We start from the raw sequence: 26167 nt of genomic DNA, 5'->3' as shown, positions 1-26167 counted from the left end.
ACCGTGTGGTGAAGACTATGGAGACTGTGGCCAGCCAAGGCCATGTCCAAATTCCCACACAACTATGTAACAAGTCACTTAACTTCTCTAAGCCTTAATTTACTCCTTAGTAAAAAATCACTTGATTCCAAAAGTTTAAAAAAAAAACAACTCTGAAAATGCGAAGCTTTTTGAAAGCTTAGCACAAATTCTCTTATCTGCAAACCTCATCTGAACTGGTGGGAGGCTATTTATATTTTAATGTTTCCCACATTGCGTGAATAACAATATGTTTCACCGCTGACTCCAACAGGGCGTTAGGTAACATTTAGTACATGCATCATATGATCTTAATGAACATCTGAAAAATTCTTTTTTTAAATTGAAGTATAATTGATTTAAAATGTTGTGTTAGTTTCTGGTATACAGTATAGTGATTCAGTTATATATATATTCTTTTTCATATTCTTTTTCCTTATACATTATTATAAAATACTGAATATAGGTCCCTGTGCTATATAGTAGGTCCTTGTTGTTTATCTATTTTCTATATAGTAGTTTGTATCTGCAAATCCAAAACTCCCAATTTATCCCTCCATCTTCGCCCTGGAAACCACAGATTTGTTTTCTACATCTGTGAGTCTGTTTCTGTTTTGTAAATAAGTTCATGTGTCTCATTTTTTTAGATTCCACACGTAAGTGATATCATATGATATTTGTCTTTGTCTGACTTACTTCACTTAGTATGATAATCTCTAGGTCCAAACATGTTGCTGCAGATGGCATTACTTTTATTCTTTTTTATGGCTGAGTAGTATTCCATTGTATGTATATGTACATACTACAACTTCTATGTCCAGTCATCTGTCAATGGGCATTTAGGTTGTTTACATGTCTTAGCTTTTGTAAACAGTGCTGCTATGAACACTGGAGTGCTTGTATCTTTTTGAATTAGAGTTTTCTCTAATATATGCCCAGGAGTGGGATTGCTGGATCATATGGAAGCTCTATTTTTAGTTTTTTAAGAAACTTCCCTACCATTTTACATAGTCCATTGTGAAAAATTCTTAATTCCGAAACACATCTAGCCCCAAGGGTTTTGGAGAAGTAGTACTCAACATGAAATAGCTGGGAAAACACATGACAATACATGTAAAGTACGCATGTGTACCTTATAAACACGTGACTACATAAGATCAGACCACATCACTCTAGTCCATATTGCATTTGGCCCCAAAAAAGGAGGGAAAAAGAGAACATAGAAATTCATTGGTTCATTAAACTCTCTCAAGTTGGCCCTATCTGAGTGAGTTCCCTACCTGCCAGGTCCAGGTCTGCTCCTCCTCATTCCCCCGGCCTCCATGCTTGCTTGACTTCCTTTTTCAAATACAATCTATCTCTTCCTTCAAGTCCTAATGTTCTCTCAGGCATCAAGATCCTTTTGACTCAATCAGTACAACTCCGAGCCTCCCAGATCTGTAACTACCCATGCATGTAGAAGGGTAGCCCAAGCTCTACTCCTCCCCTAGACACATTCATACACACACACTCACACACACACACACACACACAACCACATGATCCAAAGGGACCCACCAAGTAGATTCCTTTCCACCCAGCTCCATAGAGGATAATAAAATATATGAAGAGCTGGCTTCCATTCATGTTGATCTACAATGTGATCAAGTAGGAGATCATGGGATTTCCTAATACAGCCAAAGTGATAATACCACTCTGTTCCCTAAAACCTTATACTGGCTTCCTATTTCAATCTGAAAATAATTCAAACTCCTTTCCACCATGGCCCTGTATGGCCCTACATGATTCAGCCTCTTCTTATCACTCAGAACTCGTCTCCTATCTCTCTCCCCCTCCAGCCCTGTCTGCCTTAAGATCTCTCCTTACCCATAACATTTCCAATGCCCATTTGTTCTCATTATTTAAGTATTAGGTTAATGGTCATTTTTAATGAGTCTTTTAATGATCATCCTATCTAAAGAAATAAGCCTCTTTTCCTCTTACTTACTCCTCTCCCTTTTCTCTTATGTTTTCTTAACTTTGTCTCTCTCTCTCGTAACTCATGTTGTGTGTTTAGGATTTTCTCTGCTCTCCACCATCAGAAATAGAAGCCTCATGAGTGAAGGGTTTTTCCTGAATCATTCATTCCTGGGTCCCTGGCACCTAGAATAGTGCCTGGCATATGGTCGGTGTTCTATAAATGCTTATTGAATGAATCATTGCTTTGACTTGGTAGAAAGTTAACAAATCTCTGAACTTACAAAAATAAACACACTGCTCTCAAAAAGCTTATAGTGTCTCACCATGACAAGGTAAGTTATATATATTACAAAGTAGTACAGAATGATTACTATGTACAATGAAGTGCTATGAATACTGGGGAAAAGGGGAGAGATTCCTGTACGTTAATGTGGTCAGGGAAGGTAGCTTTCAAGAATAGTGCTCTGTCCAGTTCATATGGTGTCCCCAAAGGAAGGCACTGGAATGTTGCTGTAAGCTTATAAGAAGAAACATCACTCTATGGCCAAGACTACCCACAAAGACAACAACAGAGTCATGCCTTGTGGAACACAGATATTTTGTGTGTTTGTTGTTTTCGCTTTTAGTTTTTTTCTCCTTAACAGAGGCACTGGGGATTGAACCCAGGTCCTTGTGCATGCCAAGCTTGTGTTCCTTCACTGAGCTATACCACCTACTTCGGAACACAGATATTTAACTTAGCATCAATTTTTTATTAGTTTTGGATAGTGGAACCTTATCCCAAATCCCAGAACACTGATTCAATAAGATACTTTTAACTTTCCAAGATTAAAATTAAAAAGAGATTCTTCTTTCTCTGCCTTGTGTCCACCTTCAGGGATGGATACTATAGGTCACTTTTGCTCCAGAGAGCAATGAAGAAGATTCTAATCTAAGAGAAGAGTGGTGCCCAATGGAACAAGCATAACATTCAGTATCAGGCTTAGAACTCAACCAATAAGCAAGGATGTTAGTACCTAATAGGAAAAGAACTCTTACAGAGTATTCTTAGAATGTTCTTATCCAAGGTAGATACTGACTATTATGGGAAATACGGAAGATTCAGAATCCTATTTTAAATCTTAATAGGTCTGCTGCTTTTTATTGTCTTCACAACATTTCCATTTTTTCTACGACTGTCTAACCTCAACTTTACAATGCTTGCAGAATGGTCATTTCAAAGAAAATACTCCAAATTCATCATTTTAGTCACTGTTGCCCAAGCAAATCTCATGACTTCTAAGGTGTTTCCTATCTTAAAAGTCAATTCCCATGGAATAAAAGTCTACGTAGAGAAGACACTTTGGAATCTCAAAGTCGAGTGTCCTGTCAATTTCACTTATTCACCTATAGAATGGACATGACATTGGATAAAAAGCATGGGTCCTAACCAGCTACGTGACCCTGGGCAAGTCATGATGCTTTCTGAGCCTCACTTTCCTTATCTTCAAATAAGAAGCTGAAACAAGATAATTCTTCAAGCCTCTTTTAGGGCTTTGCCAGAGAAGGCCTTCTGAAGCTGCCTGAGAGTAAAACCAGAGGGAGAGATTCAAGGACAAGAGGAGAACAAATATTTTACTCCCAACTCAGCAGCACATATTTTCTGAGAAAATCCTAGGAATAGGAACCAAGTCAAGAGGAAGTACTGACATCATGATTTGAATTTTTATCATTTTAGGTAGCATTACTTCTAAACAAGCTAATAATGTAGCTAAATTGATCCTAAACTCCCACACATATGCTGAAAATGTATTAGCTGAGGAAATTGTCTAATGTGAAGTCTGGGTACTCTAATGGGAACTTATACTTGAATTCAAATGTAAATATAAATAGCCCACAGATTTTTTTCCCCTGCTGAAATGTCACAGTATTAGGAGAACCAATTTACAATCAGTCTTTGCATTTAATTGAATAAATATATGATCAACCGAAAAAGCAAGATGACAAACCAAATTTCATTTCAGAAGCGATCAAAGGTGATATTATAGCATTTCCAGAAGAAACATACTAGAAGGTGCAGCAGAATTAGGCTTCACATTCTCATAGAGTTTATAGAAAACATTACCATAAAGTGGCATCTTAACAACTTAAAGTCACATACTCAAAATTATAATAATTATGACATATTCATTGCCAATTTACGGACTGATATAAAAGAATGTGTACAGAACAAAAAAGTGTGACTTATAAAATAACAAAACAATTATTCTGCATGTTACAAATCATGAACTTCTTCAAATTCATATATTTTTAGCTAAATGCTAACAAGGTATTTCTGGATTGCTATATTTAGACCAAGCTAATCCATTATCAAAAGTATGAACTCAGAAAGTATTTAACCCAGTGTGATGATGTCCTGTAAAACTTATCTAGGGTAAAGATTCATCATCAAAAAAAAAAAAAAAAAAAAAAAAGGGAGAAAAAGAAGAAACCATATTTTGACTAGCTGGTCAAAGACTCTATAGAATAAAACACAAAATGACTGGTGTCTAATTCAAAGGGGTACATTGGTGTAGTTCTTTCTTTTGCAATACTTTGCGCTAACAGAAACAAAGCAATTTTAGACTCAAAAATTCCTTTTCTTAAAGAAAACAGGCGTAAAATTTTTACTATATAGAAATCAAAAATAATTCAAATTTTATATGTTTCTCCATTATAACACTATACAGACTTTATTGTTGGCAATAACGCTCATCTCCATCACCTATGCTAGAAATCACCTCCTTGACGATAGTGACTATTTTTTATTAACTACATTCTAAAGAATGTAATAAATGTCAGGCAAACTGATAAGGAATTATGCTTTAAGACACAATGGGAAAATGAACTCGTGAAAACGTGAAAATTCAATTTTGATTTAGTTCTTAAGACTGTGAACATAAAAAAAAATCAGTATTCCTTAAAATTTTGAAAAAGGTCTAAATTAGAACTTTTAAAGTAAATCTTTGACTACTGACTAGCCTGCACGACCTCACCCAAGACATTTTCCCACCCCCCTAAAAGCAGAAGGAGGGAACACGGAGAACTTGCCAAGAGAACTGATGAAGCTTAATTCTTCATGTTTGTAGAACCCTTTGGAGGCATTTTTAATACTTTTATCAAGGAAATCACCGTATTTGTGGTTTAAAAAGTTCTTCTCTTCAAATGTATTTGAAAATGTACAGAAAAAAAAATCCTTCAAAATACCCTTGCTTTCTAAGATGTTGAAGACTGTTGAGCTGGGGGAAGGAACCCCCATGCAGACATGCAGACCGAGGGGAGCCACTAAGGAGGAAACATGACCTGTGTCACGGTACCTGCCCCCCAGCCCTTTCTTTCTCTTTTTTTTTTATTTATTTATTTTTAGCTATAGAACAGAGAAGAAAGAGAATGAGACAATGTGGGGGTGGGGGCAGATGAGGCGGAGGAGTCACCAGGATGTCGCAGGGGTGATAGGACAGGACAGTGTGACACGCAGGTACTACATTCTAGGACAGATTGAAGATCAGGAAAGTCACCAGTGGGGACTTTGGGACGCCAAACCTCATGAACAGTTGTCAAGAATTTGTGTGCATGTAAGTCCTGGGGAAGCAAAAAGAGGTGTTTTTAACCAGGATGAACTGCAAGACACAGCACAGGCAGTGATGTTGAGAATCATGGTCATATGTGTAATTCCTTTGTTCTTGGGTGCATTTATTTAAATATGAGTCTAAATTTGCTAGCATTTTCTCTTGAATCATACATTGTGAACAGCTCACGTGAATGACTCAGTGTTTCCCTCTGCCATGATTTGTTATGTCCACATAGAGTTTGTGCCTTTCTCCTCTGCCCTCTCTTCTCTACACCCTTTGTCTCCATGAAACATTGACAAAGTGAGCAAAGAACTGAAATATGAGGAGCCGAGTGTGCTGTAAACACCATAGATCTGCCTCACAATTTTAATTAGGAAGAAAAATAAAGTAGTTTGATTGATTGAACTGTTTCCCTGCTTTCTACAGTGGGGGAAGCACAAGCTTTCATACGTTGTCAGCACGTGGTAGATAATCAATACATATTTAAATCAAGAAGAGTTACTTGGTAAGTGAGGGTGGGGGTGGTAGCTCAGGCTTAAAACAAGGCAGATCCGAGTTTGAATCTTGACTCTGATATCTTTTCAGCTGTGACGCCTGGACAAATTGTGTAACTTCTTTGAACTCCAGTTTCTTCATTTGTAAGATGAAAATGTGGTTAATATCATGTAAGGTGGTTGTGTGAATTAAATGAACTTACGTATCAAACATGCTTAGCAGAGAGACTAGTACTTAATAACAGCCCAATAAGTGGGAGGTGTCATGGTGACAAAATGATTCCTGAATCTGAGTGATCAAGGAATTTGGAAAACCCCCCAGTAGTTGAATAGAAAAACTCTCTATACTTCTTGTTTCATACTTTCCAAGTTAGAAATTTTTCAGTAATTATTTTTGTCTATCATGTTTTTGGCATTCTGCAAGGCACCAGACAATCATAAAAAGACAAGAGGTATGTATTCTTGTGTGGGAGACACATAGGTAAGTGAAAAATAATTGTGATAAAATAATACTAGTGTGAACAGGCCTACCTCTTTCTTTGAGCTCTAGGTCTGAGTAAAATTTGTTGTGAAGATTAACTAGGTACTAAGAGGCGGCATGATTTATAAGAGTTTTACTTTTATGCAACTTGCTCAACCCAGGAAGGTAATCAAAGGAAGCAACAAACATCAGGACAAAGGCAAAGACATCTTTACCTAGAAATCCCCCTGACAAACAGCAACTATCTACACAGTGTGAAGCCTTTCCTTCTAGGTCCTGCATCGCTGAGGAAGGGGACCGCCACGCTCAGATGAGATGACCCCACTGTCACATTTTGAGTGCCAGTGCTGTCAAGTTCCTGGAGACGTTAAGCATGGAGACCCTTCACAACTGAGTGAGCAGAGAAAACTCAACCAGCTCATCAACATCAACCCACTGACCCAGCAAAGTCACCTGTGAGCTCCTCTTGTGGATTTCAAAACCAATTTCAGCTTCTCACTTTCCATAGGCAACCCTCTCTCCCTTGAGTTAAGGAGATATGTCTCATTTTCTCTGTAAACTTGGCAGTGGAAGCAATCAGCACGCTTCTTTGCTCACTTCAAAAAAATGTCACAGACACGGATTGAAAAGTATATGTGCAATCATGTATGTGCATTTAGTCATCAGAGGAGATCTGTCATTCATGGCATCTTACTCCTGGTGGCCTCACTTGTTTATAGATTCAAGCTCCTGCGTATCTATGTGAACACTGAAGAGGAACTGAAGGAAAGCCATGTATCTCTACTGTTTGCATCAAATCTCAACAAATGACAACTTGAAAAATCTGCTGCAAGCAGGGATCATCCATTTTCCCCTGAATCTTAGTTTTTACCTTACTAGTCACTGAAAAATAAACAGATACAGAGAAATGAATGACTAGGGGCAAAAAATATGAGCTGCATCCTCCAAAGGACCTAATTTAACCTTAAAAACTCCAGACCAGTGAAAAAAGCCTCTCAGAAAGCAAGAAAAATTTTTTTTCTTAAAACTCATGTTTATTTATATGACAAATTGCTCCAAAAATGAAATCATTCATATGGATCACAAAATATATATATAATTTATAACAACATATAAGGGAGGAAATTGGAACAAGTAAGATGGATAAAGGTGCTCAGTGGCCGGGAATATTACCTTTTCTTAACATCCATGCCACAAGAACTTGTACATTTACTAAAAGAGGCTGAACATTCAACTCGGAGCATTCGTAAGCCTGTTCATGGAAAAAAACACGACCCATTTCACAACATTCTCCAAATCTCTTCCCCATCTAACTCTCTGATATTGGAAAATGTGGTAAACTCTTTAAGCCTGAGAAACTATGACATTATATAAGACATTATATTTCAGGAGCAATCAACATTGAATCAAAGCAATACTGAATTATAAATAGTTGTGTATGCACGCGCGTGCATGTGTGTACACACGTGAGTGGATGGGCTGGAGACGGAGTTTGGGGAACCGTTAAACAAGGGAGCCAAAGAAACAGGAGGTTAAGAACATGTCAGATGAACTTTACCCAGGACCAGAATTTCTTTTCTTCAACATCCCTCTTCCCACTACCACCCAGGAAAGCATTTTTAGCAGCCTTATTAAAGTACAATTCATATACAAGAAACTGCACATATTTAGAATGTATAATTTGATAAGGCTAACAGATGTATGTACCCAAAACATCATCATCACAGTCAAGACAGGGACCATAGCCTTTAACCTCAAAAGCTTCCTCATGCTCCTTTGTAATTCCATCCTTCTCCACCCCCTCCCATTCCTAAGTAGCAACTGATTGGCCAGAAGCTTTTTTAAATTCAAGTTACTGTGACATTATTCTATAGATAACTCTGATTTGCAGCACTTAAATAATCTCCAACACCAATGTCCATGACCCCTCAAATAAGAACCATTTTTGGTATTTATTCTGACGAGGGAAGTAAATTCCTGGATAATCCACTAAATGCTGTTTATAAAACACTGCCACTTTGCAACTTTCTAAATTGAGTTTCTCAAGAGGCGTACTCTTAAAAAGCACAAAAACTGTCTGTCTCAAAGTGAAGTCAACCATAACCATTAAGATCGTAATCATATAAATTTAATGACTTACAATTTAGCTCCATTTTTTAAATCTTTTTACTAAAAACAGATTGCTATTATCAAAAGAATATGTATAAATTCCAGCTTCACTACTGATAAAGTGTGTGACTTTTGACAATGTGTTCTCCCTTTCTGAGCTTCAGTTTCTCTGCCCACAAAGTAGGAATAAACACATCCACCTGGCAGTATTGCAAAGACTAAATAAACTAACATAGGTGAAGACCCCAAACATAGCACTGTGTTCATGGTTACTCATTAAATGTCAATTCTCCTCCCCTTTTCTTCTTTCAAAGTAAAATCAGAGTAAAGCTGAAGGAAGAACATAGGTTTTGCAACTGAAGGATGACAGTGAATGCAGCCTTCTCGTGACTAGTTTAAGACAAAATACTGAGGCTTTCTGGGGTCCTCTGCCCCCTTTTCTCTAAAATAAGGACAATAAAAATATTTAGGAGCAATCACAGGCCAGCAGAGACCCAAGTCATTTCCACCCAAGGTTTCTGGTATCGAAATTAAAGACATAGCAAACAGGATTATATAAACCACTGACTATTTATTTATCATTTATATTAACAATTAAAATTGGGGAATAAATTCTTCCCCAATTTCAACAACTTACCTCAGAAGATAATATCAAAAGTAAATTATGTAAAACGTCTAATTTAAAGAAGTATGTACTTGGCGACCTGGGGCAGATCAAAAAAACCGTATTTTAAAGAGCTGCGAAAATCTTGTCATGAAGTGAGCAGAACACAGGATGACTTAGGGACGCCTTTGAAAGTGAAAATAGGTATCAAGGAATAAAATTGTACAATTTTTAAAGTATTTAAAAATAAATTTTTAACTGGCTCCATTCTATCCGTGATCCTATCACCTTTCTTTTTTCCAGAACTATTTTTGAAACGTAAAATGATCTCTGTGAAATTATGTGCCAGAATATAAAATGATAACATAAGCACAATGATTTTTCATTATATTTTCACATATTTGTCACATACTTAGCCATATTTGCCTATTATACCAAGTTGCTGGTATTTGTCTGAAGAATATCTCTTTTGTATCTACTTTTTTTTTTTTTCATAAAATTGCCTGTAATTCCCCACAATGGTGCATTTTATGGCCAATAACTTTAAAATTGTGGGCACCTTCAATTAATCCTTTGCTCCAGACCATTAAATTTTTAATAGAAAACATACTCTGAAGTTGCTGAAATACCCTGTAGGCAGAGAACAAATTTTGCTAAATAGAGAATATTCTCAATTCTAGTTTTCCCCAGAATTTTGCTATGTATTGAGAATCTCTCAATTCTATGTTTTATGTTGAAAGTGTAAATATTTCAGTCCAAATACCTCATTGGTCCTTCCATTTTTCTTTACAGGTTAATTACCTTCCAAAAATTCCCATTATAAAAAAAAACTATCATAAAAGGTATCTCCCTGATACTTTTTAGTGTTTTGCCAAATGTAGGTACTGAAAAATCAGAAAACTTTCAACTGTATTCAATTTCAGTAATAAACAAAATTTTATCCAATTAAATATAGAAGCTTCATCGAAAGAGTTTTCCAAGATGAAATATTCCAAGGGAAAATTCTTAAATTTCAAGTTAAATCTAGCACATAGTTTGAGCTCTTATTGTTTAATTTTTCCCCTTGGTTATCTAATGATACATTTCAATGTATTTCTAACTTTAAGGTTTATTTACAATACTTGCTGTCCACTAAAATGAAGTTTTTAATATTCTGTTCATTAAATACTTTGATTAAATATTTTCAAGTGATTTCAAATAAAACACAAAGAAAATATAAGAGGCTCACTCAGAAAGACTAATAACAGCTGGACACTTAGATTGTTTTACAAAGCACTCATTCAAAGGCTCAGGCATTTAAAAATTCTGACTGATGACGGCAGTGAAAAGAAAAACCACGTACTGCCATGCCAAATGTTCTTCGTGTTAACAAATATATAGTTTAACTACGGTAACCAATTCTTTGTGCATAAAAATATTTGGTAACTTTGACCATTACAGCTACTAGAGTGATTGATAGAATACCACTATTTTTGGACACAAAAATATGCTATGCATACACCACAACCAAGGGCAAGCACGTTTCTTCCTGCTCCACATACTTTAAAAAATTTTTTTATTTTATTGAGTTATAGTCAGTATACAATGTTGTGTCAATTTCCAGTGTAGAGCACAATTTTTCACTTATACATGAACATAACATATATTCATTGTTGCATTCTTTTTCACCGTGAAAGATCTTGTACATATTTCCCTGTGCTATACAGTATAATCTTGTTTATCTATTCTATATATACCTGTCAGCACCTACAAATTTCAAACCCCCAGTCTGTCCCTTCCCTCTTCCCTCCCTTCTGGCAACCACAAGTTTGTATTCTATGTCTGAGTCTGTTTCTGTTTTATATTTATGTCCATTTGTCTTTTTCTTTCCTTTTTTTTTAGATTCCACATATGAATGATCTCATATGATATTTTTCTTTCTCTTTCTGGCTTACTTCACTTAAAATAACATTCTCCAGGGACATCCATGTTGCTGCAAATGGCGTTATGTTGTCGGTTTTTATGGCTGAATAGTATTCCATTGCATAAATATATCAAATCTTCTTTATCCAGTCATCTGTTGATGGACATTTAGGCTGTTTCCATGCCTTGGCTACTGTAAATAGTGCTGCTGTGAACATTGGGGTGAATGTGTCTTTTTGAAGTAGGGTTCCTTCTGGATATATGCCCAGGAGTGGGATTACTGGGTCATATGGTAAGTCTATTCCTAGTCTTTTGAGGAATCTCCATACTGTTTTCCACAGTGGCTGCACCAAACTGCATTCCCACCAGCAGTGAAGGAGGGTTCCCTTTTCTCCACATCCTCTCTAGCATATATAACTTGTGGACTTTTGAATGATGGCCATTCTGACTGGTGTGAGGTGATACCTCATTGTAGTTTTGATTTGCATTTCTCTGATAATTAGTGATATTGAGCATTTTTTCATGTGCCTATTGATCATTCGTATGTCTTCATTGGAGAATTGGTTTTTTAGGTCTTCTGCCCATTTTTGAATTAGGTTGTTTGTTTTTTTCTTATTAAGTCATGTGAGCTGCTTATATATCCTGGAGATCAAGCCTTTGTCGGTCTCATCGTTTGCAAAAATTTTCTCCCATTCCGTAGGTTGTCATTTTGTTTTACTTATGGTTTCCTTTGCTGTGCAAAAGCCTGTAAATTTAATTAGGTCCCATTTGTTTATTCTTGCTTTTATTTCTATTGTCTGGGTAGACTGCTCTAGAAGAACATTGCTGAGATGTATGTGAGATAATGTTTTGCCTATGTTTTCTTCTAGGAGGCTTATTGTATCCTGTCTATGTTTAAGTCTTTGATCCATTTAGAGTTTATTTTTGTGTATGGTGTAAGGGAGTGTTCTAGCTTCATTGATTTACATGCTGCTGTCCAGTTTTCCCAACACCATTTGCTGAAGAGACTGTCTATATACTTTTTAATGTAATAAACACTGCCTTTACTGTGACACTCTGCTCTACCAAAATTTACATGTCTTGTCACCACAAAATAAGTAACTTTATTTTTAGTGATCCATTTAACTGAATTTACAATAGGATTTACAATACTATGTGATTTACCTTCTATAAACTCAACTTTGGAAAGCTTTATTTATATCCATGAATTTGATGTGCAAACTCAAGTACTATTAAAATTAACTGATTTTCTACTGAAAACCTTGATGGTATTAATACTTGATAAGTTCTTCTACTATAGAAACAATACATTATCCACTGTTGCCTCATTTTTTTCTACATGTATAAGAAAACTCAAAATCAAAACTGAATGAAATTTTCAACAATAAAACTACAGACATATGCAAAAAATTAATTAATTGTAAAAGCATTATGCTAAGGGAAAGAAGCCAGGGCTGGGGAGCAGGGAGCTATGTACTATATGATTTCATTAATCTTACATCCTAGGAAAGGCAAAAACATTGGGGTGGAAAACAAATTAGTTGTCCCTAGGAACTGGAAGATGGGGGAGGGTATTAGTTTTCTGAGGGGAGGAGATACTGTTCCAAATCTTGATTGTGGTTGTGGTTATATGGCTGTACACATTTTGCAAAATTCACTGAAGTCTACACATAAAAGGGATGATTTTATTGTATATAAATTATACCATTATAAACCTCGTCAAAAAAATGAATGCATACAATTAATTTAGAATGTCAGTTCTTTGATCTAAATGAAAAGTCATGCTATAACAGAGAACAAACTTGACTCCACATTGGATCTATTCCTTTAGCTGTAAACTTTGTGCCATGTTGCCTGGGCTTAATCACTCTGCACCTTTTGTAAAAGAATGTTGCCTATAGCTTGAAATATACAGGAGAGCTCATTCTCAAGGCTCTGCCTCCCAGGCTTGACCTTTAAAGGTATAACACTTTTCCATTCATACAGAGATAAAACATTGCAGAAAAGAAATCAGCAATTGTCTCATTGGAGTTTTATAGGAACACTGTGACCAGACCTACACGGACAGCTGCAAGAATAAAGGATTCCTATACCAAGAAATTTACAACAATGAGAAGCACTCTCCCTGCTTTTAGTATAAAAGAAGTTTGAATTCTAACTTGGGTAAGATGGTTCTTTGGGACACTAGTCCACCATCTTCTTGGTCTGCTGGCTTTCCAAATAATGTCACTATTCATTCCCTGCCTAACACCTTGTCTCTCAACTTATTGGCCTGTCATGGGGCAAGCAGTATGAGATTGGACTTGGTAACACTGCTACACAGAGCAGTATGTCCAAGATACCTTCTGTGGAATGAATCATTATTTGCAGGTATAGTCTTCTTAAATCAGCTACTGATTTTTTAAAAACATGCTGATGCTTATTCAGCAGATTTGTGGCTTCTGATTTTAATGAAGTCAATAATACTGCCCCAATGCGGTCACCCATGATAGATATAAATGTCAACATTTTCTTTCAGACACACATTCATCATCAATTTTCTTAAGAAATGGGGATTTGACATTTCATTAAAAGAATTTTTCATATTTGTGAGACTTGTGTTAACTAACAAAAAAGTTTCACTACAAAATTTCTTTTAGAGTAGAGAAGTATTCTATATATAGTTCATGTACACTTAAGCTATACTTTCCCATGTTTCATAAGTCCACTAACTTGTGACCTGGTAATATTATGCATCTTGCGAGCCATGGTGTTACTGGCTGGTGTACAAGGTGTATGTTCTTCTAGGAAAGAATATACATGTATATTTCACATTTGGAAAATGTTAGGATAGAAGATATATGTCATTGCTGGGCATCTGTAGTATGTAAGGACACATTAAAATAAGAACTATATTCACTACATAGGCATCTGAGACACTACTAGGAAACACCACAGCCAAAGCTGTAAGAACTAACTGGAGATCAACCAGTCCACCTTGGCTTGTTTTAATGTAATGATGAATGATAATAATTTATTAAAATAAGAAAAACCTGACACGAATTATAAATCTGATGAGACTACATTACAACTGGCACAAATATGCATATGTGGTTCCCCTCACCAAAAATCCAATAATACATACATACAAAAAAAAAAAAAGAAAAAATGAATATACACAAACATTCTAAAATTCTAAGTAAAACATTAACAAGTAAAGTTCTAAAAGAAATACTAAATAAAACATTAACAAGTAAAATCCAGCAACATGGCCAAGTAACTTTTATTGAAAGTAGGCAAGGATAGTTCAATATTATAAAACCTGTCAAAAGATTTTATTATATTAATTGATTCAATAAGAAACAAAGAATTACTTGAATAGATGATGAAAGAAGTGATAAAATTGTTTAATAAGATAGGAATACATTACAAAATCTCCTTATAATGAAACATTTATTTCTCAAACTGAAAACCAGAAAAATAGTTACTAGAAAAACACTAAGATAATTTCTATTAAAGTCAGGAACAAGAATAATATTCTTGTTCATTACCATTTCCATAGTATTTATAATACTAACCAGAGCAATTAGATAATAGAAAAAAAATTAAGGGGACAAAAAATAAGAGTTGTGAAAACTGGAAATGAGGAAGCAAAAGTGTTATTTGAGGACAATATTATTTCTTACATAAAAACCCCAAAACACCATCTGTAAAATTATTACAAAGAGTAGTAGAAACTCAACAAGCCAGCTGGTTAGAAAAACAATAAAACATAGGAATCAACAGCCCTCAAATGACGAACATGATTGAATTAGAAAATCAAAACAGTGGAAGAAGAGAATCCACTTTATGTAGCAGCTACAAAGATGCAATTACTAGGAATCAAATAAACCAGAAAAGTGCTAGAGCTTTATTGAGAATCCTCCAGAATGATGTAAATGGTAGAAATACATAGCACATTTTTGCATATGAGTTTTCAACATTATAAAAATGTCATTTTTCCTACAGGAGATTCCATACCATCAGGATTTTTTTTTTCACTAGCTAATCTTACTCTTAAGTTCCGGTGGACTTCCAAGTAGGTATGATTAGCCAAGTAAAATTCTGATGGAAAACACAGAATGGAATGAGAGTTTTAATACATATCAAAAAACTTCTGTAATTAAAACTGTGGAACTAACAAATACAGAGAAAGATAGATAAAGGTAATAGGATAGCAAGTCAAAAAACAGAGACAGTTACATATAGGAATATGGAATATGATAAACTGGCGATTTTAAATCAGCATGGGGAAGGTGAATTATTGAATAATACTGTTAGAAAAGTGGATAGAAATCTAGAAAGAAAATTTTCAACCCCTACATGGTACTCAACAGATCAAATGACAGAACTTTTTAATAGAGGTGAAAAAATTAATATAAAAAATGAAACCGTGGTAGAACAGATATGATGTTTTTAAAGTAATTTCAGAATAGGAAATGCTTCTCTAAGTATGACACAAAACACAGAAGTCATAAAAGGAAACTGATTAATTCATCTACATAAAAATCAAAAACTCCACTAAAAGTGGAGAAAACATATATGATTCCCATCACCAGTAAGGTATTCATTTTGTTACCATGTAAAGAGCTCACAGATGTCAAAAAGAGAATGCCAACAATTTAATTAATCATGAGCGATGACTAGGAACAAAGAATGCCCAGGGAAGAAATTCAAATAGATCTTAAGTACTTTAAATAATGCTAAACTTCACTTACAGTAAAATAAATGTACATTAAAAATTATAATAGGAGGCCACTTTTTATCTTAGTTCAAAAGCAATTCAAGCAACGAAATAAAAGAATGAATATACGGAAATGCTACACAAACATTAGCTATTATTACAATCTTTCAAATAATTTTATAACTTTTATTCAAACCAAAAATTTTAACACAATACAAAAGCTCCAGTCCCAAGACATTCATTCGTTTCCACAATCCATGGAATCACAGTAGAAACATTAATTTTGGTGTTACGATCAAAAGTATGCCCAATTTAATCTTCTACATTATTCTTGCCATTGCAGGTGAAGCCAGAACACCACACTTAATGACAATTCTACTTCTTGTCAAAATGGGTATTTGACATTTTGATAACATCTGAACTTCTTATGTGGGTCTTTTTTTTTTCTAGAAAAATCAAATAAAATTTGGAAAGACTGATAAGAGCTCTGGTCTTAGATCCCTCTAGTTCAATAACTAGAATAAGAAACTCAGTTGGACTGACAGGTGCAATAAGGAAATCTATCCCAAAGACTTATCAGGATCAAGGAAAACTTAGGGGGAGAAAAGGGGCTTTAGATTAGATTTGAGCTTTAGAAGTTAGACCCCCCGTTTTTCTTCCTGTAAGTTCATTGTGGAGAAAAAGTAAATGATTTCTATTAAAAGGTGTCAACAGAGCCTGACACTGGAGAATATATTTCTTCCAATGAAAGCAGACTCAAAATAGGTAGATGAATTGCCTCTGTAGCTAACTAACAAGATAAAAATACAAAATGATGTCACTACAATAGTCATGAGAATTAGAATATCTTCTATGGCACGATTAGCCTGACCACACACACACACACACACACACACACACACAATAATACGGAGGTTCGAAAGTCAACAAATTCTCAGCACAAGAATCTCAAAGAAAATGGGTTTCTTTATTTTATTTTTTTTTAAAAAAGGACAGTAGATTTTCTTTGATGAGTAAGACTGCTTTGCACAGTGAGTGCATTTAGCAGCTCTAGATGTGAGTCTCAAGAGCCAATTTAAAAACATTCTTTAAACGACAAGTACTTAAAGCATAATGTATCAAAAGAGAAAGAAACAGCCTATAACCTAGAAAGGGCGAGAAACTTTAAAGAAGAAATCCTTTTCTGCAAGAGTTAGAAACTAGAAATGGTACCACAGAGTGCCCCAGTCTGTTTATACTTATTATTTAAAAAGCCACATTTCAAAAGCAGTGGGGTATAGTAGCAAAATCACAGGCTATAGTAGCAAAATCATAGGCTAGTGTGATAACACAGAAAAATCCTGAGCTGCGTCCTGTCCTCTGTAACCGAAAAGCCTGCCTCCTCACTGGGTTGGGTTGTGTAGGAGCAGATAAAGCAGACAGACCCCGAATGGGAGTCACTATTATCATTAGAGTTTTAGAAAAAGAAATTAGTGCTTCCACCACGTGAAACCGAGGGGCTGGAAGCCAGTCTAGAATTAGATTTCAAAACTAAATTTAACCACATAATACTGCATAAAAGGAGCACCAGTGACCAGTGAAGACAACTGATATACAAACCTGACCTTTAGGAAATCTGAGATTCTTTCACTCAAAGAAACATTTATTATGTCAAACCTCTTTTCCAAGCATCCGTCTATGAGAGGGAGATACAAATGAATGATGGCACAGTCAGGGCTTGAAGGAGTTGACAGCTGAGAGCTTGAAATCTGAGAGCAGATCATTACAGTCCACCTGGCAGCAGAGAGGAAATGTCACCTGCCTCGACTTGGAGCCTCCCAGGAAGACTGTAGATAGAAGGTAACCTTCGGGATGGGAGCCTTGCAGGGACCCAGAGGCATGGGTGCACAAGGGATTTGGGGGGCGTCTGCAGCCTCCGAGGTAGTGGCTAGAAAAGGTGCTGCCAAACCATCCTGAGGGTTCAGATGACACTAAGGACTCTGGATAGTCTCCAAGAGGTGGCAGGAAACGCATGGGTGGTTACATGATTAAACGGTCATTCGGCTTTTAACGAAAATCACTCTGGGGCAATGCAGACTGGAGGGGGAGCGAGCAGGCTGGGACAGGGCTTCTGGCTGGAGGAGTCTAGAGAGAGTAAGGTTGCAATTGTGTCATAAGAAACAGGATCCAAACCAAAGCAGAAGCATGGAAGAGGGAGATGAGGAGTCAAATGAGGGCATTTCTAAGTGAAATCTCAAAGACTTGATAACCAATTAGTTGGATGGGCTAGATTTCCAGCCTGAAGAAATGGGTGGGTGGGGATGCCAATTTCAAGGTCAGAGAATAAATGTATATCATGGGCTAGAAAAGATTATTAGTTCTTTTGAGGACATGAGAATTTTGAAGGCCTTAAGGGAGATGAGAGCTGTATTAAGAGCTAAAAAAGAAAGCAAAATAAATCTTCCAGGGAATTTATAAGCCAAGAACTATAGCTGACTGTTTAAATTACTGAGTAAACTCTTCATGACTCCAGTTGGTAAATATGAATTATACCACAGGTAAAGCTGAAGTCTCTTCTTTTTTGTTTGTAGGCTCTGCTAAGCCAAAATGGATTTGAAAACTTGGTGTTTAGACTGTATCAGCAAATATGCATTGCCTGGGTGAAGCCACTATCTCTGCAGAAGTTGCAATTCTGTTTGCAGTAGTCTTCTTTGACTGTTGGCATTTCTCCAGATGCTTCTCGGGGCCAGAAGTCTAGCACACCCTCAATTCTTTTTCCTCTCTAGAGGCGTAATCCTACAGGACAACACTGGGGTGAGCAGCCCTGGAGGAGCAGGGTGCTCAGCCCGGTGGTCAGAAATCCATCTTTCCCTTTCCTAATGGAAAGTTAGCTCCCGGGGCAAAGCAGACACCCGTAAGCAAATGAAGAACACACAGTTCCACTGCGTAATAAGGGACCCTTGTTCAAGTGTCAGGGCTTTACAGGAAGAAGCGGCATCTTAGGTTTCAAGGCTGCCATTTCTCCTATATTATGCATCAGCCTGTGGAATGTGGGACTGTTGAGTTTTTACACCAGGCACACGCAGCAACCTACTTCTCTCACCAAGACACAGAGCCACCGCCTCTCATGGCTTATTATGACAAAGCAGGCTGGCTTTAAAGACCTTCCGTGTCTGGCCTAATTGACTTTCCATTGTGTTCCTGCCTCTACCTTGCCCCTTTCACATCCTCTAAGCTACCTGCTATCCTCCCTGAAGCTCCCCCACCCCCATTTTAGCCTCAAGTGACACACAAACCGGCAAAGTAAATGGAATACTACTTTTTTTCCTTGTCATATATGACCCCATCATTCCCACCCAGAAGTCATTTATTATAGGAAGACTTCCCAGTTCATTCCCCCACAGAAATTATTCCTCCCTCATCCAAATGTGCACAGTCCTTTGCCTAGACCTCCTGAATACTTTTATCCCTTTCCAACCTATATTATGGTGATTGGTGCACACATTTATTGTCCTCTTAGAGAGACAAGACTGATTTATCCGAAAGATCCTAGAATAATGGCTCCGTATATAGTCAGCGTCAATTAAATATCGTTGAAAAAACTGTTTGATTGGTTGAATTTACAATGTTGTTAGTTTCTGGTGATTCAGTTTATATATATATATAATATGTATGTATGTATGTATTATTTTTCATTATAGGTTATTACAAGTTACTGAATAGAGTTCTCTGTGATACAGTAGGACCTTGTTGCTTGTCTATTTTATATATACTAGTTTGTATCAGCTAATCTCAAACTCCTAATTTATCCCTATGCACCCTCTTTCCCCTTTGGTAACCGTAAATTTATCTGGTACTTTTAAAGACCATATAATAAAACTTTTCTTATTATTTGTATATCTCACTCATCCAAAGAAGTGCATTTCTGGTAAATACAGAGATCTAATTCTTGTAAAGCAAACACGTAGATTACTGCAAGGAAGTTCTGAGAACCCACGTGAAAGGTGCTTTGCAGGGTAAAGAATTCACCTCTAAAGTCAAAAGAATGAAAACAAGTAATTTCCTCCTTCCTCACCCCTCCTCCTGATTCTCTCCTCTCTCTCCCTCACTCTTTCTTCCTTTCTATTTTTTAGTGAACTTGGAATAAAGTTTAAAGAAAGCACATTATTCAATTTAACACAGTCAGCTCAAGACAAGAGTGCACAGTGGGGAGTTTCTTAAATCCGAAACATGGTTAGAGGCATAAGAAAGAGATGGAAAAGGTGCTGTTTCAAAAGAGCCCACATAACTGCCCAGTAACAGGTGAGGTTACAAAAGGTACTTAGGTTACAAGGACTTGTCTTGGGTCTTCTGTAAACGCCACATTCATGGATTGGCTCTCCCTGCAGTGCAGATTAAGACTCCTGTACACAGACCAACAGACCCCATGTCACCCTCCTTATCTGGAAAGAGGGACCACGCATACAGAATCACAGAGAGTGAGCTCCATAAATCTGCTTCGTAGAAGAACAAACGTCAGGCTCTGCATGAGCACAACAATGGGATAGCCCCTGGAGCACACAGAATTCTAAGCAGGCTCTCAAGATTCCCAGCTCCTTGCAAACACATCCCATCTAACCCCTTTCCCTTGCGTTTGGACAGGACAGTCGATTTGGGGAGGGATTTTGCACATGTAATTAAGATACATAATCAGTTGACTTTGAGATGATCCTGGGTGGGGCCTGACTGAGCTCCTAAAAGAAAGACACTCCTGCTGCTCTTGAAGAAGGAGGCTGTCCCGCTGTGAGAGGGCCTGGAGAAGAAGCCGTGTGTCAAGGAGCCGGAAGGAAGCCTTCAGTTCTGGAGAAAAGTCCCAGGCTGACAGCCAGCAAGGAAACAGGGGCTTCAGTCCTGAAACCTCAAGGAACTAAGTTCTGCCAACAACCATGTGAACTTAGAGGACGGCCTTGAGCCTCAGCTGACAACTTGGTTGCAGCCTTGTGGTCTTTGGAGATCCTAAGCAGGGGACCCAGCTAGTCCTTGCCTGGATATCTGGCCATCAGAAAATGTGACAGGGTAAGTCACTGTATGTGTGGTAATTTACCACACAGAAATAGAAAGCTAACACAGAAACTCTCTCTAAACATGAAAAAGGGGAGTAAAAGAGACTACTAGTGGCATGTAAAAAATAAAGATAAAGTCATTATAAACTTTTCTTCGTGGGGAGACATCTACAGAGTGCTGGGTATTTCCTTGAATGTTTTCATGTAACAGCCTTTTACAGACAGACCCAGAAATAATGAAGCTCGTTCTTTTTTATTGACTAATGCCCTTGATGATATTTCCAAGCTACGACTGCTGTGACCAGCCAAGACTGAGGATTGACTGCTTCACCTCACTGTGCCCCCTTCCCACTGCACTGGGTACACGACCCCTCTCTCTGTGCTTCTAATGTTAAGAGACCGAAGCAAAACAGAGAAAAGAAAAACCACTGTTAATTTCCTTTGTGAAGGAAGCATTTCAATTTAACAAATTTCCTTGGACCATTTTGAACAGGCTATATAGGAGTGCCTAAAACATATGCAAATATGAATGAAATTCTAAGCCACCATTACTTTTGAACACTTTGACTGGATTCTCCTTGATAGAGTCTACTGGGCTACAAACTTCCTTGAGAGCTTAGATCTTGTCTCACTAACCCCAAAGGGAAAGAAGTGTTCTGGCCAAATTTTGATGCAACTGGAAAATGTAGGCTAATGCACCATTCTGTTTGCAAATGGACAGTTCCCTTTGAAAGTTTTATATCCTCAAAAAGATGTGTTTTTCTCAAATTGTACCCCGTGGCAAGTATTTTTAAAAATATGTACTTTATGTACTTATGTGCTCTGTTATTTTTCTTTCCCTTTGTCCAGATTAATATTCATGTACTCAAAGCAAAAGCCTACTTAGAAAAGATTTTTTAAAGTACATTAGATGTGTGAAAAAAAGGAACTATGGTAGGAGTAAACTATATGCAGGTCATAATGTTAAGACTCTGTGTGTGTGTGTGTGTGTGCACGCTTAAGAATGTCAAGTAAGAAGTATGGTGTGTAATGAGTCAAAGAAATTTGTTGGAGTTACTTTTTCTCCCTAAATGGGGTACACTTACTCAATATTGCAAGATTCCTAGTTTTTCAAAGTCTCATTTACATTTAATTAAATGCGCAAACCAGGAGACCACGTTTCAAGACTAAATATATTTTAGGGTCATTTTATATAAAAAAGATTGATATTTTTCAATTGTTTTAAAAAAATACATCGTATATGAGAAAAAAACAGTTTCAATTAATGGTCCACTATTGTCTTTCAATCCTGACAAAGAGCTCACTTCTTAAATATTAAAAAGAAAAAAAATCCTATTATGTAAAACAATAAAGTGTCACTAGGTGATGAAACATATTACTAACTTCTTTTATGTTGCCCTGTGATACTACCTCAACTGATAAATTAGTAAGATTATATTATAGGCTTTTATTGGTACATATTTGCTTTTCCCTGGGAGAAATTTTAGATGATGTTTTAAGATTTATTATTTTCCATTACAGTATTAAATCAATAAAGCTAATAATAATACTGCATGGTGGTTAAGTTAGCAAGGTGGCTTGTTAGGGTACTGTTTGCTTGCTTATTTTTTCAACAGAATTTTCCAAAACAAAACAAAACAAAAAAACTTACAGGACTATAAAATATACCTAACAAATAAGGCAGAGTTAACACTTGCAAATAGTTTTATCTTGCACAAGAAAATAAATGACTATTATAAAAAAAAATCAAGAGACAGAAGGATGATCATAGGAAAAGAGCTTCAGGGACAATAATCATACCTATGAAAATTGTGTCAACACAGAAAAGATAGAATAAGTTAAACTAAATATTTAGCAGGGAAAATGTTATGCCATGATACTAGATACAATAAAATTTGTGGTTAAAATTCACTTAAAGTTATATCTTCAAGTTCCAGATCATTCAAGGCATACTGAAATTCAAATGAAAAGCAAATGAGAAAATACAATCCTCTTTCCTTGAGTGGGGTTTGTTGGGACAAGGGGTCTTCATCAAATGTCGTAGACAAAATTTTGCGAAAATAAACCTTTACATTACTCATTACTTTGAAACCTACTTCACTGATTTTCAGATTGATTTCACCCAAAGTGGTTCCCTCCAGGAATCCCACAGACCCTTGGAGCACAGACCAAGCATGCTCTCCAACAGCTTTACTTTTGCAATTATTCTAAATGCTGGTTATGTGATGATGGTCTTCCCAGATAAGGATTTAAAATGTCTAACCTTCTATTGGATTCACAAGCATCTGTAGTTAAAATACAACAAGAGCTATTCCCTAGTCTACCCACCTTTCTCTATGTGCCCTCTGATAATCAAATGTTGCAGTGAAAGAGGCAGAGGTACCCTCACGCAAATGATCCAAAGCCCCTCTCATTAGCAAATGATAATCTAAAAACATCCCTGCAGTACTTCCCAGGGCTACGCTGGGATGATTCACTACATGGTGCTCTCCATTCAACTTTAAATGACAATGAGATAAGTAACTACCACTTACTGATTAGCTCATTTTCAGTAGATGCATTTGTGATTAATGTTGAAAGTCTTCGGGGCTTAAATTTGCAACTTTAAGAACACGCAACTCCAAGAAACGGATTGATTCCTAAGGTAATAAATAGTAGTACCCACACTCGTGCATGAGGTCAGCGGTGGTGACTTTGTGTAGTGGCGGGTGGTGGGTGTGACGACATTGGCAGGGATCTGAAGTTCTAAGATGGTATTTTCTCTTATTATTATCTAAGGAAGACAGATAAATAATCACATTGCACTTCACTTCTACTGTCTGACACATCAAGAACATAAATGGGGAGGGAAAGGCTAAAGATATAGATAAAAACACTGAGAAGAATATTCACACCAACGACCCTGACGGCTGTAGGCTGGAATGTCAAAAATAACAACTGCACGAAAATCAAGTAAATATTTCATTTTTCCCTCCTATAAACTTTTCCAACTATTCGTGAAGCACAGAAGTAGGGGATTTACTTCCCACCCACAAGAAGGCTGTGTATCCAGACTACTGGAGTGGACATAAGAGTCAGATGTGTCCTCCCACATCAGCTCCAAGAAATATGCCATCATCGTTAGAAACAATGATACCTGAATCACTGAGCAAGCCTTCGGCACAAATGAGTTTCTGTGAGTCTTGTGTAACAGGCAGAAAAAGGAAAGACGGCAGGCAGAAGCAACATACTAGGAGGAAGGTGTGGATAGTCATTGTGAAACCGATTGATAGCTTTTGCTGAGGGTGAATATACAGACTCCTAATTACAGGGGGAGCCTCTTGAGATCAACTGGCTCAAACAGAGGGGAGTTTGAGAAGCGTGGGATGGAACGTGGACCTGACCGTGGTCCTGAAAGAGAACAACTTGCAGATGTTCCCCAACAGTCTCCAAGAATCCACACGCCACATCTTTGTTTTTTAACGGTAGCTTAATCCAGCTTCACGTCCAATAATACTCGCCTTCAAAAGATATGTTGAAACTTTCTCTTATGATCAGATCAGCCTTTATACTACTCAGCCTCTCCTGGAGTGTTAAGATAATTCAGGATTGAGGAACGGTATTCCACCTTAAAAGCAGCAGTCAGGATTCTGCCAAGCTCACAGCGCTTACAATTCTACAGAAAGGTTACACTTGGCAATCTTGATTCTGGTTTGCATTTCTTAAACTCAGGGGATCATGCCTCTCCAAAAGACCTCACGGAATTAAGCTCCGGGTACGAAGAACATTTCAAACTCTCCCTAGAAATTGAGGGAGCCTTGAAACTCTAGGAGGATACACTGGCAGTTCACCAATATGGACAATTCCCGCTTTCACCTCATAAGATTAATAAAAACCAATTCCTTAAAGAGGTACCAAAATACACGTCCCACAGTGAACACTGGCGTCGGCCTTTCTTCAGGCTCTTTTCTAAACCTTACAAACCCAAGAAGTCAAGGGGGGCCAACTACACAAAGTGTCAATACAATGCCGAACCACGCGAGGAAAAAAAAATTCTCTGCACAAAAGACACCTTGGCACGAACATCAGGAAATACACTCCGCTGCTGCAAAAAGGAGGGTGGGAACGAAAGTAATTTACACGAGAAAAATCGTTCTCAAAAAAAGACAAAAAATAAAAACCCACGCCACTCATCTAAGTGCAAGACTTACGTGTTCCGTCAAAACGGGTGGCGATGGTGTCGAGGAAGGTGTTCTGGGGCGCCAGTAATCCTTTCATAACCGGCATTTTTCCAGCGTGGTGTGAAATTCTCCATCAAAGTTTGTCCGGGAGGATGGTTCGAGAGGAAAAGTGCCGAGAAGGGAGAAGGGGAGCGTTATGACGGCAGGGGAGGGGTCCCGGCGCGCCGAAGGGGCCGCTGGAGGGAAGGGGGAGGATGGAAGGAGCGAGGGAGCGGGTTCCAGCCGCCGCGGCTCCGGCAGGAGCAGCCCCGAGAGCGCTCTCGGAGCCCGCCCCGCACCTCCAGACCCAGCCCGGCGCAGGCTCCCTCTCCCGCGCCCGCCACCTCCGCCAGCTCCGAGAACCCCCACCGGCCCTTCGCGGGCGGCACAGCGCGCCAGGCGCCGCCTCGCCCCCCACCCCGCCCGCTCGGAAAGAGCCCGCGGGGGCCCGGGGCGCCGCGCCCTGACCTCAGGCGCTGGGGGTCACGGAGGGCGGCCCACGAGGCTGGGTGGGGCTCGGAGGCGCGGAGCCTCGTGGTCTCCCGGGGCGCCTGGAAACACGAGCGAGCGCGACTCCCCCCCGCCCCCCCAGGAGCCGGGGAACAAAGACCCCTTTGTTCCCGCTCTGTCCCTCTCCCGGGGAGACCAGAGTCCCGTGGGTGTGGTATTGGAGAAGGGGAGGAGACAGGTCGGGCAGGTACCCGGCCGCTCTAGAACTTGGGAGGGGTGAACGTCCCCCAGTGCTGTCCAAGGGAGCCAGGCGCCCCCGGGGGAGGTGGCCCCTTTCCGGTGCACCTGCCTCGGCGAGGGCCCGCCACCCGAGCAGGGCAGTCTGGAGTTAGTTCCGCGACCCCCTCCCCAGTCACCCGGGTCTTTCAACCTTGTTACTGATGCCAAGCCCCAAGGTTTGCCCACCTCCCTTTCCTGGGCTCCGAATGTGGTGTTTCAGCTCCTCTCCCTAAATAACCATTTGTCTCCCCCATCCAGTCTAAAGAAAATAATAGTAGCTTTTTATAGGGACAATGGATGGTTTCCCATTTTTGGGTGAAATGTGAAATAAATTTTTCCAGAAAAGTTTGCGGTTGCTA

The 26167-nt window shown here is 38.2% G+C and overlaps 1 protein-coding gene across 1 annotated transcript in view; it reads right to left on the bottom strand.

The window, feature by feature from the left end:
• Positions 1 to 25442, bottom strand: part of KCNH8 (potassium voltage-gated channel subfamily H member 8) — a 351827-nt gene extending 326385 nt beyond the window's left edge. Inside the window, exon 1 of the mRNA XM_010975364.3 lies at positions 25071 to 25442. Coding sequence (XP_010973666.2) covers positions 25071 to 25146 — 76 coding nt within the window. The 5' untranslated portion in view covers positions 25147 to 25442. The remainder of the gene's footprint in view (positions 1 to 25070) is intronic.
• Between the last annotated feature and the right edge of the window lie 725 nt (positions 25443 to 26167).

The sequence above is a fragment of the Camelus dromedarius genome, chromosome 2 (genome assembly GCF_036321535.1).
Source record: "Camelus dromedarius isolate mCamDro1 chromosome 2, mCamDro1.pat, whole genome shotgun sequence".
Classification (NCBI taxonomy): domain Eukaryota; kingdom Metazoa; phylum Chordata; class Mammalia; order Artiodactyla; family Camelidae; genus Camelus; species Camelus dromedarius.
This window is presented reverse-complemented; position numbering and strand designations above follow the sequence as displayed.